General features: G+C 34.5%; 3 protein-coding genes and 1 non-coding gene across 7 annotated transcripts; 1 reads left to right on the top strand and 3 right to left on the bottom strand.

Moving 5' to 3' along the window:
* Positions 1 to 4,982: 4,982 nt before the first annotated feature.
* Positions 4,983 to 5,086, bottom strand: LOC148763346 (U6 spliceosomal RNA). The gene has a single exon (XR_016026122.1). It is a non-coding gene; the product is annotated as a U6 spliceosomal RNA (small nuclear RNA).
* A 442-nt stretch (positions 5,087 to 5,528) lies between these two features.
* On the top strand, positions 5,529 to 8,456 carry AP4.3A (protein kinase family protein). Its single transcript, XM_018120009.2, has one exon. It carries the CDS (start codon positions 5,788 to 5,790, stop codon positions 8,278 to 8,280), a length of 2,493 nt encoding a protein of 830 aa, XP_017975498.2. The 5' UTR covers positions 5,529 to 5,787; the 3' UTR covers positions 8,281 to 8,456.
* Positions 8,457 to 8,648: 192 nt separating this feature from the next.
* On the bottom strand, positions 8,649 to 12,391 carry LOC18602733 (Calcium-binding EF-hand family protein). Of its 3 annotated transcripts, none has more exons than XM_018120013.2 (5): positions 12,157 to 12,391; positions 9,643 to 9,882; positions 9,476 to 9,558; positions 9,073 to 9,247; positions 8,649 to 8,966 (listed from the first exon to the last, which is right to left on the bottom strand). In XM_018120013.2, exons 1-5 carry the CDS (start codon positions 12,158 to 12,160, stop codon positions 8,863 to 8,865), a joined length of 606 nt encoding a protein of 201 aa, XP_017975502.1. In that variant the 5' UTR covers positions 12,161 to 12,391; the 3' UTR covers positions 8,649 to 8,862. The 3 variants fall into 3 exon arrangements, with proteins under 3 accessions (XP_017975502.1, XP_017975500.1, XP_017975499.1); XM_018120011.2 differs by having other exon boundaries at positions 9,356 to 9,558; XM_018120010.2 differs by having other exon boundaries at positions 9,347 to 9,558.
* Positions 12,392 to 14,379: 1,988 nt separating this feature from the next.
* LOC18602734 (Homeodomain-like superfamily protein) lies at positions 14,380 to 18,805 on the bottom strand. Of its 2 annotated transcripts, none has more exons than XM_018120394.2 (6): positions 18,432 to 18,805; positions 16,295 to 16,371; positions 15,993 to 16,047; positions 15,371 to 15,449; positions 15,219 to 15,288; positions 14,380 to 14,952 (listed from the first exon to the last, which is right to left on the bottom strand). In XM_018120394.2, exons 1-6 carry the CDS (start codon positions 18,619 to 18,621, stop codon positions 14,557 to 14,559), a joined length of 867 nt encoding a protein of 288 aa, XP_017975883.2. In that variant the 5' UTR covers positions 18,622 to 18,805; the 3' UTR covers positions 14,380 to 14,556. The 2 variants fall into 2 exon arrangements, with proteins under 2 accessions (XP_017975883.2, XP_017975884.2); XM_018120395.2 differs by having other exon boundaries at positions 14,380 to 14,949; positions 18,432 to 18,803.
* Between the last annotated feature and the right edge of the window lie 2,636 nt (positions 18,806 to 21,441).

Consider the following 21,441-nt stretch of genomic DNA (forward strand, 5'->3'; position numbering starts at 1 on the left):
TTTGAAAACTCAATCGATAGAATTATTAAAATGTATTATTTGCAACTTTTCAATGGTTTTGTGTTTTTCTTTTACAGGAAAGTCTATCAAACCAACGAAATATAAAGATGTATATATTAACGTTAGATATGTCTTAAGACTCATAACAAACGAGATATAAAGATGTATATATTGGCATTTATGACAGAATTTGATGCGATCTCAGTCCATAAAATAAGCTCTTTTGTCTTGACTCGCCTATACTTTGACCCATCTTTATTAAAGAGATCATCAGCCTAGACAGGTGAAGGGAGGGAGATTAACCCTACATTAATTACGTTAAAATCTATGGAGATTAAATCCATTTATGAAGTCAATTCTATTGCTTATAATCTTTCTAGCATAAAATTGCTGGATTTGTACATAACATTAAAAAATGAGGTATGCTGCTAAAAATATTGAGTTGATTACACAATAATATATATATATATATATATGTATATATGTATATTGTAATAATTGTGTCGAACACAAATTGTCAATTGATTATTTGCTTTAGTTTTACGCAACAAGAAAACAATATACCAACAGAAATTGTCAAGTACTGCCTCTATGTTGTTGGTAACTGTACCTTTCACTTGTAAAATGATCGTCTTGAAGGCATTATCCAGCTTTGTATAATCTTGTAATAATTACTATAGCAGAAAATATCTAAAAACTATATCTCAATTTTACAAATATTTCGTTTTATCGAAAAGAAAAGGCTATCTTCTATACAATATAGAGCCTGACTATATATTTCACTCTTGGACTTGAGATACGAAAATCCTAAGTAATTTGAATCTCTCACCAAAATAAATTGAAAAAGCCAAAATTATTCGTCTAACAGCGATGAATTCACATTAAATAAATATATTTCATGAAAATCAAATTTCGTAAAATGTTCTAGAATTTAGAATATTCTAAATTAAACTAAAAAGTAATATGTTCTAGAATTTACAATTATAAATAATGTTTAAATTCGTCAAAAAATTATTGTTTAGTGGAAATCACTTCAAGAGACAAATCATGAATGCACGAGATGGAAGTGGGAAAATACGCCTTTAATAAGATGGTTCGAAGATGGAATTTTGAGATACCGTACCATATTACCAACATGAAAAATCAGCATGGGCGTTGGCTTGCGTTGGCCGGCATGGTCCCAAAATTCAACAAATGCCACCCATAGTTGAATAAAGCACAAACCCAAAAAAGTTGGCAAAACCAACTTTTGGCTTTTGCCCTTGTCTTCATTCTAGTATATATATACCTTTTATTTGACATTTATTCAAGAAAAATGTGTCACCAAGTCAAATCTTTAATGCATAATCAGATAAGATTATACTTTGTTTTTCCTCTTTTGGGTTTTTGTTGTATTAATTTGAATGTCATTGTTAGTGGGGCATGGACTAATTGTCTGATTCTCTCTTGGGTTGATTTCAATTAGCTGGAAAAAATTAGGTTCATTTCAATTAACAGGGTAATTTCAGATTGAGATGGCTTGATGGCACCAGTGTTTATTTCCCTTACAGGCTCTGGACCAGATATGTGATAGGGATGTATCATGAAAGGGGGACAGCCAAACCAGGAAATTTATAAGCTGACAAGTCTGTGGCCCTTTTTGTTAACACATACCCAAACGCCTCACAATATTAATGAATTATGTCCACATAAATAATATTTAAATTACTCTCTTACATCCCTACAGGGGCAGAGCCCCCTTATGTGATGGGGGTCATGGCCCCTTCCCCCCAAAACTTTTAAAAATTGTTTATAACATATAAAAATTTTTAAATTTTTTTATATATTTTATTAATGGCTTTCTCAAAATAATTTTTTAATTTAATAATTAATATAAATAATAAAATAATTTCACATATCTTACTCAATTTTATTTTTTTTTCAATTTATATAATTATTTTTATTTATATTTATTTTTTTATTCTATTTATTCATATGATATAGTTTCTATAAATTTTCGTTCTCAAATTTCTACGTACAAACCATTAACTATATTATTTTTCTTTTTTTTTTGTTATGTAATATGTGGTTTCTACTTTTTACTTGTCATGTTCTTCTTTTTTATGTTACATAGATTTTATTTTTTATGATTTTAATATTTAAAAATTAATAAATTATTATATAATTTTCAAATATAAGTTGTAGTGTTACATTATTATTTAAAATTTTATCGATGTATCAATTTTTTTATTAATCCTCATTTTGTAAGAGGAAATTAACTTGAGTATATATTTTTATATGCTTTACGTTTTATATTTAATTGAAATGAAATTATCTTGAATATATAGTATTTAAATAATTTTGATTATATAAGAAGAAATTATTAATCTTATATATAATTTTTAACTATTTATATTTTATAAATTATAGTTTTATATTTAGTATTATATTTCTATTATCAATATTTTTATTGTTGATTGAATTTAACATATTAGTTTCTTAAAATTTTTAACTCTTATTCTTTTATGTTTGACCCCCTCAACAAAATTTAACTAGTTCCGCCCCTGCCTACAAAATTGGAATTTAAAATCCTCATTCGAATTTGTCTTCAATTAGATTAAATTATCTCTTATAATCAATGATTGGTTCTAAATTAATGGAAAAGCATTGCTCATAACCAAGTGAGATATGAATGACTTAAACACATAGATAATAAAGCAAAGCATTTTATCAACCCAAAATCTTATAATCACGGTGGAGTCAAGGTAGTAGTAAGTGATGACAGTCATTATGTCTTAGTTTTTTAATTTTTTTATTATTTTATTATATATATAAAATTTGAAATATATAAATTTATAAATTTATATAATTATCGTTTTACTACTTCTCATATAAAATCTTAAATTCATTATTGTTTATATGTGAGCTTTGGGTACAATTATATATCTTCTTAATAAAATAAATGTTATAAGTGATGTTAAAAAGTGTAATGGAACAAAACAATGACATGTTTTGTCACTTTAATATGCAGAATGAGTTACATAATTGTATTTTAGTGGGAATGGGATTAGGTGAACCTTTTCTTTTGAGTTTTGATTGATGTTAAATGTTTCCTTCCATCTTCTCTTTCCAATTTGGATCGGTGAATGTGTAGTTGTTGAGATTTAATTGTTTTTTTAACTAAGGGAACTGCAAAGAGAATAAAAATAAGTATTATGCCGTCATCAATCATCAGCTTCATCTTCCTAATCATCATAAATTGTAGTTAAATGTTTCAAGTTTTTCAAGCGTTTAGCTAGACTTATCTTGTCAACTTAACACGAACACCCTAACTTAAACAATCACAGAACAAAAAGCTTTGCATAAGAATACGGTTCACAAGTTTCTCAATCTTAAATTACGATTGTTATTATAATTTGTGACAAGAATTGTATTGATAATATCATTTTTATTATTATTATTATTAATTATTACAGCTCATTAGTAACATCTCTTAATCTTACTGTCACGTTTAGTGCTTCAGGAATGAAGTAGGCAAAGTGTTTTTAAAAATCTCATATCATATAGATAAAAGAGTTTTGAATGACTTATAAACGATAACGTTACATATCTTATCAGATTAGTCTTTTTGAGAGAGGGTAATAGCCTCGTGACAATGGGGAGGGGATAATGATCCCGTGACAAAAAATATCATATAACATCTAACCTTGATCAAATTTCACGTCAAGCACTTTCGAGGGAGGTAAGTAAGGTGATCAACGACAACGAGGACGTCATCAAATTGGGTGAGTGAGGATCACGCCTAGCTCTTCACGCCTAACCCCTAGCCCCTCTCAGGAATGAAGTAGACAAGATGTTTCCAAAATTCTCACATCGAACACGTAATTTTAAGTGACTTATAAACGATGACAACTATAATAGCTCCATGACACTTGCTCTATACCTTTATTTTCATATGCCTGTCGAAAATTGTATCCGCCTGATACAATGGAGCTCTTCCCGCGTAATTTAAAAAAAAAAGTTATATATTTGAAAAGGGACAAGAGAGAAGAAGCTAAATCACATCAATTGCAGTTAAATTTCTGTGCCAAAAAGTCAAAATCAAAACAGTTTGCATTACCCCACAGACATTTAATCTACAGTGTATTCCAGCTCCGACCGAGGTGCCCTCTTTGCAAAGTAGGCTACCCACATCACCCAACTCAAAACTACCTCTACCCAGCCATTATCCTTATTTTTCTTAGACATTAAACAATTTGTCTCCTTGCCAAAAAGTCCCAATGTTTCCCATCAATGCACCGTAAATTAATAGACTGGTGACAAATTTCTACACTGACATGCTCCTAATTGCGCCTTTCTTTGTGCTCTCACATGATTTCAAACACTCTTTTTGTTTTTTTTTTTAATAATCTTTGTCTTTTTGTGATATATCAAATGTTTATGGGTTTATTTATCCGATGATTTCATGTCTATTACGCATATTTTGATTTCTTCGATGTAATTTCAATTATGACTGAATAAATGATTGACAAAATCAACAGATAAATCATAAAGTAACCTTTATTTCTTTTGAAAATGAAAAAGTAGGTTTAACTTTTGATTAACAGATTCAAAGATATGAAACCACTGTGGTGCACTTGAATCAAAAAGTTGTTTTCATCAGAATGTCCATTAAATTGGGAAGCATTTGATAGTGGTGTATGTGACAAAGTGATGTCAATTTCATCCAGCTCAAGTTTTCAGTCCCCAGTGCGATGAATTAATTACCTTGTTCATTTAAATTTACATGCTAAAATTTATGAACTAGAAATGGCAATGTAATCAATTTTTGGACCAAGGCAATCTCAATAAATTTTCTTGTCCTTATTTTAGACCATTTGAAGGTAAATGGGCATAGTCTTTCAATATCGAAACAGATATATCAAACCATTTAAAAATATCAAATACTGTCATATAAGTAATTACTAAGGGTTATCATTTTTACCTTTTTTTTGGATAAATAAAAAAATTTGAATCATTTCTTGATTTTGTGCAGGTCATCTTTGCGCAAGGGTTGTGTTAATTTTTTTTGTATCATTCCAATTTTATGGGACGTCTTCAAAAGGACAGTTACTATTTCTAGCTAATAGTTACCTAATCCATATTTCAAAAAAGAATGTAAAAAAATTTAAGAAAAAAATAGCTACATATGACAAAGTTGGTTGCATTAAAATTCAATACCATGATATAATCCAAACAAATCAATGAAATAATTATTCTCCAGTACTAGAGAGGACAATAATGCACCAACCCAACCTATAGAAGCAGTTCCATATTCAATGCTTATCACATGAACTTTGATGCTTAGCAGGTAGCACATGGAGGGAGATTTGTTCTTAGTTGTGGCTATTTTTGGAAAGGATTTAGCAAAACCATAAAACGGTTTGCCAAAGGTGTTCCCACGCGCTCTAAAGGTGCGTCTATGACTAGCATTCCTAGTGTGAAATCATCCAATAGAAAGTTTATATTGTTGGTGTTATTGTTCCTGAAAACTATAGATTATTTTGCAGGATTGGAAAATTATGAAAAGAATCTTCTTTTGGTTTTTGTTTGTGACATCACAAAAAGGGCGGTAGGTTCCTGGTTGAGAAAGTTTACAGCAATACAATTCAACCATGCAAACCTAACAATGTTGAATTAAAGCACTAACCCAAAAGCCATTCACAAGAGAATCATTTAATACATACCCAAAGTTCCATTTCCTTTTGTTTTTCCTCACCACCTTCATTCGTGCTCATCTAGGCATCGCCACCCAACACCGCCACCACCATGCAGATAAACCGGCTTTGCTTCATTTTACCGGCTGATTTCGATGAAATCGCCCCCTTGGACCACACCAAATCTGATAAACCTGCCATGAAGGAGGTCAAGAAACATCCATACCGGGAATGTGGGAGTCAAATTCTTGATTTCATTGGCGGTGCATTGCGCCGGTTCTATGACTCGAAATGGGTTCATTTTTGTCACCATGATGTGCCGAGTAAACAGCAACCCAGTGTGTTTCATGACCTGGAAGGAGTTCAGATGTTGGAGAAGGTCGGTGGAGAGAATCCAAGGATTTTTAGTTATGCTGAGCTTTATATAGGTTCTAATGGCTTTAGTGAAGATGAAATTCTTGGAAGTGGGGGTTTTGGCAAAGTGTATAGAGCAGTTTTACCTAGTGACGGAACCGCGGTTGCGGTGAAATGTTTGGCAGAGAAAGGGGAGAGGTTTGAGAAGACCTTTGCAGCTGAATTGGTGGCTGTGGCTCATCTACGACATAGAAATCTTGTTCGGTTAAGGGGTTGGTGTGTACATGAAGACCAGTTGCTCCTGGTTTATGACTACATGCCCAATCGGAGCCTTGACAGAGTACTCTTTCGGAGGCCTGAAAACATTGGCGCAGCTCCTTTACACTGGGAGCGCCGCAGGAAAATTATCGGAGGCCTTGCAGCTGCATTATTTTATCTCCATGAACAATTGGAAACTCAGATTATACACCGGGATGTAAAGACAAGCAACGTAATGCTTGACTCGCACTATAATGCACGGCTCGGTGACTTTGGCTTGGCACGGTGGCTTGAACATGAACTTGAGTACCAAATCAAGACACCAGCAACAAAAAGGCATCAGTTCCGTTTGGCGGACACAACCAGGATTGGTGGCACAATTGGGTATCTGCCACCAGAGAGCTTCCAGAAACGAAGTGTGGCTACGGCCAAATCCGACGTCTTCAGTTTTGGGATTGTTGTGTTAGAGGTGGTTTCTGGAAGGCGCGCTGTGGATCTTACATTTCCAGACGAGCAAATCATTTTGCTTGACTGGATCCGTAGGCTGTCTGATGAAGGCAGGCTTTTACATGCAGGGGATACTCGACTTACAGACGGGTCTTACAGGCTTGCTGATATGGACCGGTTGCTTCACATAGGACTTCTCTGCACACTCCATAACCCGCTATTGAGGCCTAATATGAAATGGATTGTGGAAGTGCTTTCTGGTAACATTTCTGGCAAACTGCCAGCTTTGCCATCATTCGAGTCCCACCCTCTATACATCTCTTTGTCATCCCCTTCCAACACCAGCGGAAGCATGAGCACTACCGGGGGCAGGTCCTCCACCACCACAAGCACCAACACGACAGTCACGTTTGCTTCATCAAATTATGTCACTGCCACTGAAGAAACTTTATATGCAACTGCTGAATTTGGAATCAATTCTTCCAGCTTATACCATGACAGCTCTCGCCGACCAACAAACTTCTTTGTGGTTGAAACTCCCAGAGAAATATCCTTCAAGGAACTCATTTCTGCCACCAACAATTTCGCAGAATCAAACAGAGAAGCAGAGCTTGACTTCGGAACTGCCTACCAAGGTTTCCTTGACAACCATCATCACATTCTTGTGAAGAGACTTGGCATGACTCAATGCCCTGCATTGCGAACACGATTTTCAGATGAACTCCAAAACTTAGCAAGGCTTCGTCATCGTAATCTGGTACAACTCCGTGGATGGTGCACTGAACAAGGAGAGATGCTTGTTGTATATGATTATTCACTCAATCGACTGTTGAGTCACCTCTTATTCCATCACAATAACAGAATTGGCAGCCCTATTTTGCGATGGCAACACAGATACAGCATTATCAAGTCCCTTGCTTCAGCCATTCTTTATCTTCATGAGGAATGGGATGAACAAGTTATCCATAGAAATATTACATCTTCAGCCATCATTCTCGATTCCGAAATGAACCCACGGCTTGGTAGTTTCGCTCTTGCTGAATTCTTGACAAGAAATGATCACGGCCATCATGCAGCTACCAACAAGAACAAATCAGTTCGTGGAATTTTTGGTTACATGTCACCAGAATATATGGAATCCGGAGAAGCAACCCCAATGGCTGATGTTTATAGCTTTGGCGTGGTGGTGCTTGAGGTGGTTAGTGGACATATGGCAGCTGATTTTCGGCGGCCTGAGGTATTATTGGTAAAGCGGGTCCATGACTTTGAGACACAAAGAAGGCCACTGGAGGAACTGGTTGATATTAGGTTGAATGAGGAATACAATGATAAAGAACTGTTGAGACTGACAAAACTAGGAATTGCCTGCACACGCTCTGACCCAGAATTAAGGCCTACCATGAGGCAGATTGTGAGCATACTTGATGGGAATGACAAAATCTTCATGGAAGAAGGTCAAAGGAAGGAGGGTACGGAAGAATGGAAACAGAGAAATGCTTCTTCTTTGTCATTGGTTAAGGGAATCCATGCTCTGGGAATACATTAAAACTCACCAAAGGAGAGGCGAGTTGTTAGCACATATGTTTTTCATTACAATTTTCTTTTTCAATTATTGTATACTACTGAAGGATGTGTATAACAAGAGAGAAGAGTGCTTTTTATGGTATCTATCTGGACAACTTTGATGAAAATGTAGTGTAGTATAACACCGGTTAACCTTAACAGTTTCTTGCCATACCCACTGCTATGAACTTCTCATACATTGTAATTACAATTTTATTCAGATAGATCAGGAAATAGATTAGAGACACAGAAATAAAAATAATCAGTACTAATTTATTGTTTTGATAGAATATCTTGAATTTGTATCATTTGAAAGATGACAGTAATGATATATGACAAGATACAAAAAGATTAGAGGGACAGAAATAAAAGTATTCAGTACTAATTTTGATGTTTTAATAGAATATCTAATATTTGTTTCATTTGAAAGAAAACAGTAATGACATATGAACTGATACAGCACCACAGTTTGACTAAATACTTGGATGCCCTAGGTATATGAACAAATCTTAATCTGACCTCATTCCAGATTATTGTGTAGCTCCTTCAAGTGCAGTTAGCTTCCTCAGTCAGGTAGCTCTTCATCACTTTCGATCCCAACCCAGTTGATAAAAGCAAAGAGGAACTCTCTGAAGCTGACCTTTCCATTCTTATCCCAGTCCATTTCTTCTGCATTTTTCCATAGGAATTACCAAAAGAAGGATTAATAGAATTTATTAGAGACACTTCTGAGAAATTAGATAGTTGAAAGTATAATGAGTGAAGATGATGATACTGAATCTAGTCCTGGTGACATGCGCAGGGGATCTTTCCCAAGGCGAAGCCTCATTTAGTGCCTTGATCATGTCTTTCTTGTTCAATTTTCCATCACCATTCTTATCAAGAAACAAGAATGCTTCAACAATAGTATCGAAAGTGGCCTCAAGCTGTGGTGAATCTATCTTCAATGTCTGAAACATTCCCAATTCATCATGAAAGACACTGATTAGTACTTTCTAACTTAACATGCTATGTTCTTAAATCAGGAAAAGAAACAAAAATGAGTTTACTGTGGATACAGTATCAGGAGATGGGGAAGGTTTCATTAGGAGATAGATGAGACATAGGAGAACAATAAACTCATTAAATTGTATCCCTTCACTCCCATCAATGTCACAGGAATGAAACAAATCCTCAACCTCCTCTTTTGTCAGGTGAAATTGCAGTTTTTCCAAACATTTGTTCAGCTCCTCACGATCAATAGTTCCATTAGAGTCTTCATCTAGAGAGAGAGAGAGAGTCAATTTGCTGTAAAACTCCAAGATAATATCTTATAGAGCTGAAAAGCAAATTTGTTGCAACCCACCATACTGCTCAAATACACCTCTGAGGTTTTTCAATCCGTCCCTGAACTGAGGGAACCTCACAATTATGCTGTCAATTGATTTGAAATTTGATTGTCCTGATGCACTTCTCTTCATTTCAATCATTTTCCTTTCAAGCTTTGAATCCAGCTTCTTGTACTTATTTGGGGAACCACAATGACAAAGCATGCCTCCTATTGTGCTGGACAAAGACTTCAGGGATGGGCAAGGACGACATTTTCCTTAAGATAAGATATGGAAATTAGAAGTCAAATGAAGGCTCGATGTTGGGATGGAATGAAGATAATACTGCACATTTTGTGACTTTCTTGTTTCATAGTAAAATGAACTAATAAATTTTAACTGATGATGCTAGCTTAGTGAGTATAATATATTTAAGAATATTTCTCTCATTCAAAGTAAAAAATGAAAATGATGACCAATTCTCTGGACCATCTATTTCTATGTCAGCAGCAAAATCTGAGAAGAAATGGACACTTTCTTCTGCTTTCCCTGAATGTACCTTAACAGATACATTGAAGGATTCTATCACTATTCCTGAAGTTCATTTTTACAGCATGTTATAAGGGAAAATGTCGTTTCTGTTTAGTTTCATTTATTGATTCCCGCTCCAACCCCACCAACGGTTATTGCAGAAATGTCAGAGCAAACCTGTTGGTCAAGAGATCCATGAGGGTGATGCTAGTTGCATGTCAGTATCAGCAGTACTAATAGAGAAGGTAAAATACAAAACCACTATGAAACGAACTCATAATTGAGCTTGGCCCCTTGTACTTTCAAATCTACATTCTTTAGACTCAACTATATTAATCAAATGGAAAAGAAAACAAACTAAAAATCCCAAAACTCATTCTCTAAGGTCATAGCTATAAGAGGCAACAATCCATCCTTCTAGTCTCTCATGTCTCTAAGCAACCTATCACTGGTCTCCCTATCTACAATTCAGTCATTTTTTTTTGTTTTTTTTAATTTATTTTCCCTCACATAGCAAGTTCTCACGTCTTCTCCTCTTGTCTTTTTTCTTATTTTGCTGTCCTGGATGAGAAAAGGTAGATTTCCTTCGGTAAGTTACTGATAGTGTGAAATAGAATTAAGCTTAATCGGTCAACACTTTTGGGGTAGATATTGGCTAACCTTTGGCTGGGTACCAGAGTTGCTATATTGAGTGTAGAGTACCTTTATGTGGCTATGGAAGGTGATTGTGCTTGCAATTTTTATATTATGAAAGGTTTCTGGACACTTCTGAAGGCTCTTCTTCAGCATAATACTCCATGAAATTGTAATACCTGAATTACCTTTAACATCAATCACCAAAATCTGTCCTAATCTTGGATCTATCTCTTGTTGGCCATACTGATATTCACCCAGAAGATTAGCTTGACAGAATTGTGCATGAAGCATGATAATCATTATATCCATATAACATAAATTAACATTACAAAATATAAACTGAATTCTGAATCAGATTGATAATCAAGGTTTAAAACCATACTAAGTGAATACGTGGAAAGAGTCCATTAAGTTTTATCCATAAGTTATGTAGTCTATAGACACTTTATCAGTGTCTTGGCTAGTGAAGACAAGTTAGGTAAATAAAATTGGAATATGAGACAGACAGCCTAATTAGCAGACAACAGAGAAAGGACCTATGAAGTATTGACCAAGGAACTTTGGAACATTTTCGGCTTCATAAATGACAGTATGTAGAATTCATGTAGTCCTTCCCTCACCCCTGACAAGGGACGTGCTTGAAAGAAGAGTCAACTCAAGAATACAATTAATGACTTAACTGTAGCATTTGTCCATTTATGTCCTATCACCATATAGAAAAAGTCACAAAAAATCACTTTCTTTGCCTTAAACAAACATAACACTAACTCGTGAAGCTACCTTGTGACTGATAATTCATATATTTACAGTATGCACAGGAAATTGGAGTCCAGACTGCCAGTACATTATTCTTGATGAGGCTCATGTATAAAATTTAATTAAACCAACTATGATTTCTTCAAGAGTATTCTATAGTTGTTACTTAAAGAAAAGAATTACTTACAAAATGATGATAATCAGGTCCTATTCATCTTAATTCTTAACCTAGATACCGTTGATATATGCAAAAGCTATCTAAAATGGTTATCAGAACTTTGATTTTATGATTGTTAACAATCCATTAACCTATATTACTAGGAAAGCTAACAATTATCCATAATCAGCAATTTACAACCAAAACAAAAACACATGTTTACCAAAAGTAAATTCTACAAACATAAGTAAATAAAACTGATACCAGTAAAACAAAAAGCTGGAGAGTAACTCAATCCATGAGCCAAGCATATACATAAACAGGAACAAAAAAGAAAGCTTATAATCCAAAACTTGATTAACATTTAACCATATGGCATCACAGGGAAAAAGAATAAATAAAAAAAAAAAAAAAGGTATCAAACAGACAAATAAAAGAAAGAAAGAAGAGGAGAAAAGAAACAAAGACATACCCATTGAAGCTTAATTTGATGGTGTTAGAGATGACGATGAAGCTGCTAGTTCTTGCAAGGGAAGAAAGAGGTCACAAAAGAAAAAGTTTATAAGTCAACAGAGAATGATGAAGGGAAAGCTGTGGTTAGTCCCACAGAGCTGAGGAACAAGAAAAGGCGAAGGGAGAGAAGGGGTAAAGAATAAGCAAAATTGAGGGGAATTCTCAAAGTGGAGATACCATAATAATGGCCTTTGACAACAACGAGTACATCTTTATTCCCTTGTTTCAAATATCATAACGGTACAAAGTAAAGAAAGCACCAGTTCCGCTTCTCTTTTGGACCGCTGTCTCCCCTTGCAACCAATGGAAACATGCCATGTCAGCATCATTATTACAAACTCCACCTTTTTTTGCTCTTTCTATATTATAAATGAAATATTAACAAGCTGTGCTTAATTTAGTGGTATCTCTATTACTAACACAGTGTTTAGATAAGAAAAAAAGAAAATAGAACTTTAAAAAAAAAAGTGATTTAGCGGATAAGCTTGTACTTAAATTTCATGGTAACCAAAATCTCCTATTCCCCATTATTTAAATTACTGTTTGGGTGAAGTGACACTATGAGCTCATGTTCATAGAAAAGCTTTTTATAAATTTTTCAATCAATTTTTACTTAATCGATGATTATCATATGATGGGACTGTTTAGGAGTAATGAACATTGCATTTCTATATTAGCAGTTGTCTGATTATTGACCGCTCAATTAAAGACTTGAAACATAATACTTGCAAGTTGCAACCAGGTTAACTAATTATTTTACTTTGCATCTGCTTTATCTTTTGGTTTTCATGAAATATTATGTACATTTCCATGAATGAAACCTCATCCTTCATATAACTGAAACCCACCAAAAGATGTCTAAAACGTTGCAAAAATGAACTCAAAAGATACAAAGTTACAAACAATGAAAGAATAGCATGCAAGACAAAGTTGGTCGACCCTGCTTTTACTTGCTCGTAAAATGTGCAGAGCAGCATCCTCAAGCTTTTTACTGAAATTGTCATTGAAAAGATGGACCCTTTTTGGCTGAACTTGTGCATTTTCTAAAGGCTATATGTTTGATTTGATTCATCACGTACGCACTTGCAGCTCGTTTTCTTTAGCTCACATGGGTTGTTTTGCAGCAAGAGAAGTGGGGGGCTGATGAGCAGGGTTCTGACCTTACTAAATCTTCAATAACATCTTCATTGCATTATTGGAAAATAATAAGCAACGTAAAATTCAGCGGAATTCCTTGCTTTGAGCACCCATTACTACTAATTAGGAAACTCATAGAACTCCACCCAACCTTTCCACCACAATTAGACTCATGTTTATTTCTTGACAAAACCTGAGAATACTCTGACTGCATAACAAAAACATAATAGTGATGATTATGAGTACAATCTATTGCAGAATTTATAGCGAATGGATCTCATCATAAAAATGGGAAACTGAAATGGATTTGGAAATAAAGTCCATTTCTTATTGAAACAATTGATTAAAATTAGAAAAATCAGAAGCACTCCCATGGAGTAGGTCTTTTGATGGTCTTTGGAGATATGTTATGTGTAAACCCAACTATATTCTTGTCTTGATCATGCAATCTATGTTGACTTTAAGAAAAATACTTTTATCTTTAAATTTTGATCGAAATTATACAAATATTTATTAATTTTTAAAATAAATATTTCATTTTAAAAAAATATTTTTTACTTAACAGATAATTTCAAATGTTAATCAATTGTTAATATTTTCGTCAGTTTAATGCGTGGTAAAATAAAAAATAATTTTACTCTGATTAATTTTTAAAATTATTATTATATAATTTTATTAATTAAAAAAAAAAATCCCTAAACTCCAGTGCTGCCCTGAGGAGCCCAACCTGGTACTCCCCACTTCTGGGAGCATCGGCCAGCACTCTTCTTTCTTGGGGAGCTGGGAAGCAGCTCCCTCGCTCTTTATTTTTTATTTTTTTTAAATATAATAATAACTTTTAAATTTATAAAAAATAATATTTTAATTATTTTGTAATTTCTGTTAACAATGTTTGCATTCATAGGACGAAATATCTATTTAAAAAATTAATGAATTCGTTTGTAATTTCAATTAAAACTTAAGGATGAGGGCATTTTACCTAACTTTAAAGGTGGACTGCAGAAATCTTGTGTCATAATACTGTGCAAGGGAAGGCAATGTAAAGTTTTAGAGGTAACCCCATATTCAAAAGGATCTGCTTTTAGAATATACAGACCGCTGATGGTACAGTTGGTAAAAGAAAAAAGACATTTAGATTAATAACTAGACATGGAGTAAAAACAAAAGGGTAAAAAATAAAAAGAGGGAAGGTACCATTTCTAAGATGGAAATGTCCTGCTACTCAACTAATATTAGGCATCACCCACTCTATTTCTTGCCTTATGTTGCCATCCAAGGGCAAAGGGTCTGCATTACCAAACAAGGGCCTTGGCCTCTTCTTCATAATAGCAGCCTGTGAACCAACACCCATCGGAGAAACCGGCATACTGGAAGCAGTTTTGTTCTCTAGAGCTGCAGCAAGTTCAGACAAGGAAGGCAATTTTATGTTATCAAGAGGGATCATCTCTTGACAATCATTGGAAACCTTGATAGCAAGTTCAGAAAGCTCTTCTCTAGCAGCTTCAAGACCAGCAGAAGCAGCAGCCTGATCATTCAGAGCTTTACAGGCTTTCTCGAGTATTGACTGTAGGTATTTGCCTTGTGCTTCAATCCGAAGTTGAAGACGTCGCTGTACCTGCTAAGTGAAACCATTAGTATGCAGAAAAATCACACAAGAAAATGTTTCTTCCACCAGAAAGAGTAATCATATACTACAACAAGAAGGAAAACCCTTTTGAGGTCACTCAAAAATTTTCAAAATAAGCAAGTGGCTTTCTACAATATCACTTCATTAGCTAGCATATACATGTCAATAATTAACTATACAAGTACTGAAGAAAGCTAATGCTAACCAAAAGTCCAGGCCACTATCTATCAGCCACAGCCAGAACTAATGAAACCAACCTCCAACTGTTCATGTAGTCTTCGTTGCACTTCCATCTGCACTCGAAGAGCTTCAGTAACCTGGTAACCACTGTTTGGAAGATGAAATTCAGCACTCATCCAAAGCCTAAGAAAACTAACAAGATTGTCCAACAAGAGAAGAAATAGCATACTCATTCAAATCTTGCGCCACCATTCTCGATGTTGATGTTGTAGATGAACCAGTGTCCTGACTTTCTGCGACACAAGAAGCTGAAACACCAAAGATACATCTCATTACCAGTCAATTAAGAATTTGGATAGCTATTATCTGGCATCTAGCAGTTGACAAGAGATAATTCTCAGGACCTCCACCATGACCCACATCATACACATGGCAGAAAGGAAAACAATTAGAGACCTTAAATGCCAAGACTGACCTAAAACACAATTTGGTAATTTTATCAAAACCCCAAGAACTCATGTCTGAAAAACTTACAGTTTAAATGCCAAGACTGACCAAAAAGCAAAATTTTAAAAGCAAAATTTGATAATTTTATCAAACCCCAAAAGCTCATGCCTTCTAGAGCATAGTTGCTTCTCTTCATGATGATGTAATAAACCAGAGGAATATGATAGAAACCTTTCCTCAATGGTCTCTTCTTGGCAAAGTCAAAACAGTTAAATAGTCATGGCACTTGGTCATAAGTACATCAAAGGTACAAAACAAAAGGCAGAAGGAGGAAGCTACCATATTCATTATTGAATGCAAAAACTCTTTAATAATTACTAATTCAAAGAGACCAAGATGTGTACCATCCTTAGAGTTATCAGTTGATTCCTTGCATGATTGCTTCCCCAACCGGTATTTCTGCAAAGAAGGAGCACTGAGTAAATTATACGAATTTCAATTAGCTTAGCTGGTAAAACCCCCTCCTTCCAACACAAACACATGCAAAAATTATTGGGTACAGAGAATAACAAATTATGGTAGATCATGTTGCAAATCAACTCCATCTTTGACATACAAAAGACGGGCTGAAGACATGACAGCACCAATACATTGTAGGGAACAACTTCAAATCATGATCATTGAAGAGATGATAGTAACAACCAACCTGAAGGTGTGATTTCAAGTGATACAGCGTAAGGCCTTTGACTCCCATTGTTCTCATAATAGTCTTAGGGGTTGCTTCTGAAATGCATATCGGACAAAACAAGCTACATCAAGATTCATAACTTTAGAATAGCAAAATGCAAGAGCAACAAGACATAACAGAAGGGTACATGAACATTGACTCTAATAATGCCATTGTCAGTCAGCAGGTTTGGTTCACGTAAAATCACTCTGAGATTCAAACTCAGAGCATAACCAAGCCAGCTAAACTTTTTGACTCAGCAGAGCAGTAAGCCTCAATCAAACAAAAGATGCCAGAAAGAAAGTTTAACTGACAAACACTTGTGGCCTAAGGTGCATCTTTGGAACCTCTTCCAGTGCCTGTTTGAAGAACCAAGTTGGAAACTGTAGGTGGTTGCCAATTCACCATGACAAAATACTCATGGTTTTCTTAATTTGTTATTTATATGATGTTTATTTTACTGCATTAAGACAAACCTGTTGCCATCTTGTCCCAAAATCACTCATAGAATCAACTATGTCATACTCTTTTCCTACATTTTGTGGCCTCTAACCATCAATAGGATTTCAATTCTCCACCAGCATCATTGTTACAATTACAAGCAAATGGATTACTTTAGTCAGCAATATTCTTAGATTCCAACTTTAGACAGCAAAATAAATGAGCTACAAATTCATGGGGAGACAAGTCCAGGAGATTAACCTACAGTCTACTTGAGCATTGCATTTAAAAAGAAATATTGCATATTTCAAAAGGTAAGAGGAAAAGAACATTGTGCTATGACGCTTGTACAATTATTTCTTACAAGCTATGTTTCCAGCATAAATAACTTCATGCACAAACCCTGTAATTTGTTCTTATTTAAAATCTTAATCCTTTGGCATAATTTTTACAGGAGGAAAATACTAATACCAAGAATATTCTTCCCAGACCAAGACAAAGGACCATAGTTGCTCTAGTTTGTCTTCCAACAAAAGTAGGCTGACCAAAATTATTGAACTTAATGGCTCCAAAACATGTTTTGTCCTTTTGGTTGCATTTTATCCCTAGAGAAGTACCCCAGAAGCATATAGTGGGCACACAAAATTTGAATAGATAACCAGAAAGTAGTACTAGAAGAATAAAAAGCAAACAAAACAAAGCTTAATGAATGAGCTTGTCAATGTCTATGTGTTTATACAAACATATTTTCGGTACACATGTATAAGAAGAGAGTTCCTTCTAGTAATATCTTAAACAAGAGGTCAGAAATATAGAATTGGCAGATATCTTCTACAGAGAAAGAGCCAATAGCAATGAGGTAAAGTTCAAAGACGTCGTGATCCATTTTCAAATGATATTACCACTACCAATATAGAACATGATTTTAAATCATACCAATGATTACATTGAAAAACAATTGTGGCTGGTAATTAAGTCACAGCTGACATGAAGAACATGGTAAGTACATAACTTCTTCATCCAAAAAAAGGCAAAGACCACTCCTTTAATCACTTCAATTCAGCCTATAAAACAACTATATCAAACATCATCACACCAATTAGCACAACAATCGAAAATAGGAACAAAAAAGGGCAAAAATACCCTGAATTCCAAAAACAAAATAAAATTTTTGGACTGTGATCCATGACTACATAAATTCCAGAGTTACCAAAATACAGATTGACCACATTTCAAGCAACGAAAATAAGAAAACGAATTAATTTAAAAACACAATATTTCCAATCACATTAGCAAAAAAAAAAAAAAAAGACGCCAAGTCTCCAAAGCATGAGCTAAAACAAAGAAACCAACCCAAAAACCAAATACAATTATTAGTCCCAAAGAACCCAATGACCAAATCTTATCACTATTTAATCACATAACCCAAAAGAAAATTAAAACAACAGGGAGAAGGAAAAAAAAAAGCAACCACTTTTCCAGAACCAAATTCGTAGAGAGTTAAAACTACAACTAACTCAAAATTTTATTAAAAAAGAAACCTTGATTAACATTAGCATAACACATTATTATTCAATCAAATAAAAATAAACTCAATTGCTAAAGGGCGGGGGGAGGAGGGGGGAATCACGTTTGCACAGTTCAAAGCAAAGGCAACCCAGAAACAAAAACTTACTGTCAGGGCCACCAAGTTGAGTAACAGCATCAACGAAACGTTCATGGAGCTCGGCTGTCCATCGGAGTCGAGGCTTTGGATCCGTTGTTAGGACCAAGCAAGCATCACCAGGCAAGTTGGTCCCATCAAGCGACCCCTGATAATCTCCCACACTTCCATCCAACGGTAACGACCGAATAGCCGGGTACATTTCTTCTGAAACTTTTCCCGAGAAAGTGGAGGAAAATGCAGGGCAAACCAATGGGAGTAAATAAGTGGGTTTTTCTATCTCTGCTCTCGGGTTCGGGGCACGGAGCCCCGAAGTTGGACGGAGAGAGAGAATAATAAGAAGAAGAAGGGGACGCAGAAAGAGAGAGACGAGAGTAAGAGAATTATAAAAGCGAAGTGAGTGAATTTTGAGGCATGCAGAGGTTAAGACAGCGATGTGTTGTTGTGTCTTTGTCTTTCACTTTCAACTCTCTCTCTCTCCCCTCTTTATTCAATTTATTTGTACTTATAATACAATTTTTTTCTTCATAAAAATAATAAAAGAATACATCTTCTTTGTTTTTTCTCTCTCTATATGCATAGGTTTGGCGTGTATGTATACAAGCATTGTAAGATTAAGAGGGGGCCACGTGTTGTCTAGTCGGCCCAATTTTTATGTTTTTTTTTTCTAAAGTTTTATTTATTTGATTAAATTGAGAAATGTTGCTTTAGGTCTATATAGAAATGTTAATTATGATTATGGGGCTCAGTTTTGGTTAAGACTTGAGTTTATATAATTTTGACGTTCGACTCATTTTAAAAATAATTTCGAATTTTAATTATATTATATTTGACAGCAAGTTAAATTAAATATTAAAAATATATAATAATTAATATTTTTTAAAAAATTAAATTATTTTAAAATTTTTAAATAAAATTTTATTCTTGTATTACATTCAAATAAATTATTATATTTTTATTTTAAATTAAATAATTTTTTTTGCTAAATATCACTAATTAAAATATCAGTTGATTTTTTTTTTACTTTCACATGTTTAATTTATTAATATTTTTTTTTTTTTTGGTTCTTTTGTTGAGCCGTGGCAACACTTTTTGATAATAATTTCTTTATCAACTTTTGGCACGGCATCCGCTGAAACACCTTTTTTATTTAGTAATGTGCTGATCTAACAATTATAGAAGGAAGCCAAAAGATTTCTTAATAAAATAAACTTACATAGACAGCCACTTGCTCTCCTTTCTATCACTCTGTGCCCTTTGCCTTTTCCCCAGTAAATCTTGCTACATTACTAATTCACTATTCCAAAAGGATAAAGAAGATAGTTGGACTTAGATCATCATTGATATTAGCGGGAGTTTTGGTAGTGATTAAGGATAATTTATTATTTGTCACTGTTAATCATTTGAGTCTCAAGCACTGTTTCAAGTTAAAAATATACCTAATAAGTGAAAGATGACTTATGTTTATATAATCAAATTCATCTTATATTTTATTGATGTAAAATTCGTTGTATAACATGCTCGATACATTAATTCTTTATTAATAGAAAAAAAAAAATTTTATAATCATTGCATAGTAATTTATTATCTATAGAAGATAAAGATCTTTATACTAGTAATAATTTACTTATATTTTTCAATTTAAATTTATTTTGATATCACTCGTCATGAATTTATGTCTCTAACTCAAGAATAAAAATTCATACTTATATATTCAAAATTCATCATCTTCTGCTAATACGAGAATGGTGACTGCTAATACTTCCATTCTTCATTTGCAAAATTCAGGTTGCTTGGCCCCGTACGCTTTTACACTGTTAGAGACGAAAAGCGTAGGATTCTTACTTTGTCTTGGCATGTTAACAAGACTTCAAAGTCTTAAGTAACAACACAAAAATCGAATTCGAATCTTGATCGAGCAAGTCTTTCGCCAACTATTAAAAATTTTTTAGGCTAGCAGTCTAGAAATTTTGGCCCTTCAATGCCTCAACTATCGTGGGATTCAATTACCATAGCTTGTAGCTGTATTACTGTCTGGATAAAACAAACCCACAAGCTCACCAGAGGGTCGATATAAACAAAGTCGTCCCCCCCATATTTCATGGCTGCATATTTTTGGAATTTTTTATTTTGGAAGTTAGGGGTGGTCAATCAGTTCAACCTTTTTTTGATCAGCTAAATAGCAAATCATTGAAACCGTTGAATTCAAATATGATTTCCTCTCATAAAATCACTCCCTGTTTCCAACATTTATAACCAAATAAAACCCAAGGAATATGGAAGTTGGGGACTAGCGGGGTTAGAACCTTACTGACCTGCATTAATTTGTAAACCAGGAACAAGATCCATGACCCAAATTGCTTTCAGGGATAACAACGTTTTCCCCTGTTCCTAAGTTCCTACTCCTGTTAGATGGAAAAACATACACATACTGCACCCAAGGGTAGATATTGGTTGTTTGATTGAATAGAATTGTGCAGATAGTATCTAAAATATTCACCAGTAATCCCCTCCAAAATTCATTTCATAAGATTAGCACTATCTGCCATTCCTTCTTTGTATCGTTTCTCTCACAGCCAAGTGTCATAGCCATTCTAGAAACGAGCATGCGGAGTCATACCCCCTGGTTCCTGAGGGTGGGTGGATAAGGGAAGGGAAGACAAAGCCAGTCCAAGGGGATAGGAGGCCAGCAAACCAAGGGCGGCTAGATTGAGGCCCCACCAATGTGTAAACAGCACGGTGCTAAGAGAAGCTCCAGTTAAAGGAGAGGAAGAGGGGATGCTGACAATCAACTTTCAGACAAAAAGTCCAGCAGTTTTCCCAATAATAGTGACCGCAGTGGGGTTGCTTTGTTTTGTGTTGTTGACAAGACCACCTCCTCCTCCTCTCTCTCTCTCTCTCTCTCTCTCTCTCTCAACTTTGCAATTGCTGCAGCACTATGAAATGACATTACAACAATATTATCTTTTCTGAGAGCTTTATGCATTTATTACTGGGAAATGTTAAACAAAGTTGGGGCCTA

This window comes from Theobroma cacao, chromosome 4 (genome assembly GCF_053813885.1).
Source record: "Theobroma cacao isolate CCN51 chromosome 4, ASM5381388v1, whole genome shotgun sequence".
NCBI lineage: Eukaryota > Viridiplantae > Streptophyta > Magnoliopsida > Malvales > Malvaceae > Theobroma > Theobroma cacao.

Coding starts and splice junctions, on each gene's coding strand:
- AP4.3A (XM_018120009.2), top strand. CDS start 5,788: ATGCAGATAAACCGGCTTTGCTTCATTTTACCGGCTGATTTCGATGAA.
- LOC18602733 (XM_018120010.2), bottom strand. Junction 9,559..9,642: donor AGGTGTATTTGAGCAGTATG/GTGGGTTGCAAC, acceptor CTCTCTCTCTAG/ATGAAGACTCTAATGGAACT. Junction 8,967..9,072: donor TGTCACCAGGACTAGATTCA/GTATCATCATCT, acceptor GGAAAAATGCAG/AAGAAATGGACTGGGATAAG.
- LOC18602734 (XM_018120394.2), bottom strand. CDS start 18,621: ATGTACCCGGCTATTCGGTCGTTACCGTTGGATGGAAGTGTGGGAGAT. Junction 16,372..18,431: donor TCAACTTGGTGGCCCTGACA/GTAAGTTTTTGT, acceptor TATGCATTTCAG/AAGCAACCCCTAAGACTATT. Junction 14,953..15,218: donor GACTACATGAACAGTTGGAG/GTTGGTTTCATT, acceptor GGTTTCACTTAG/CAGGTACAGCGACGTCTTCA.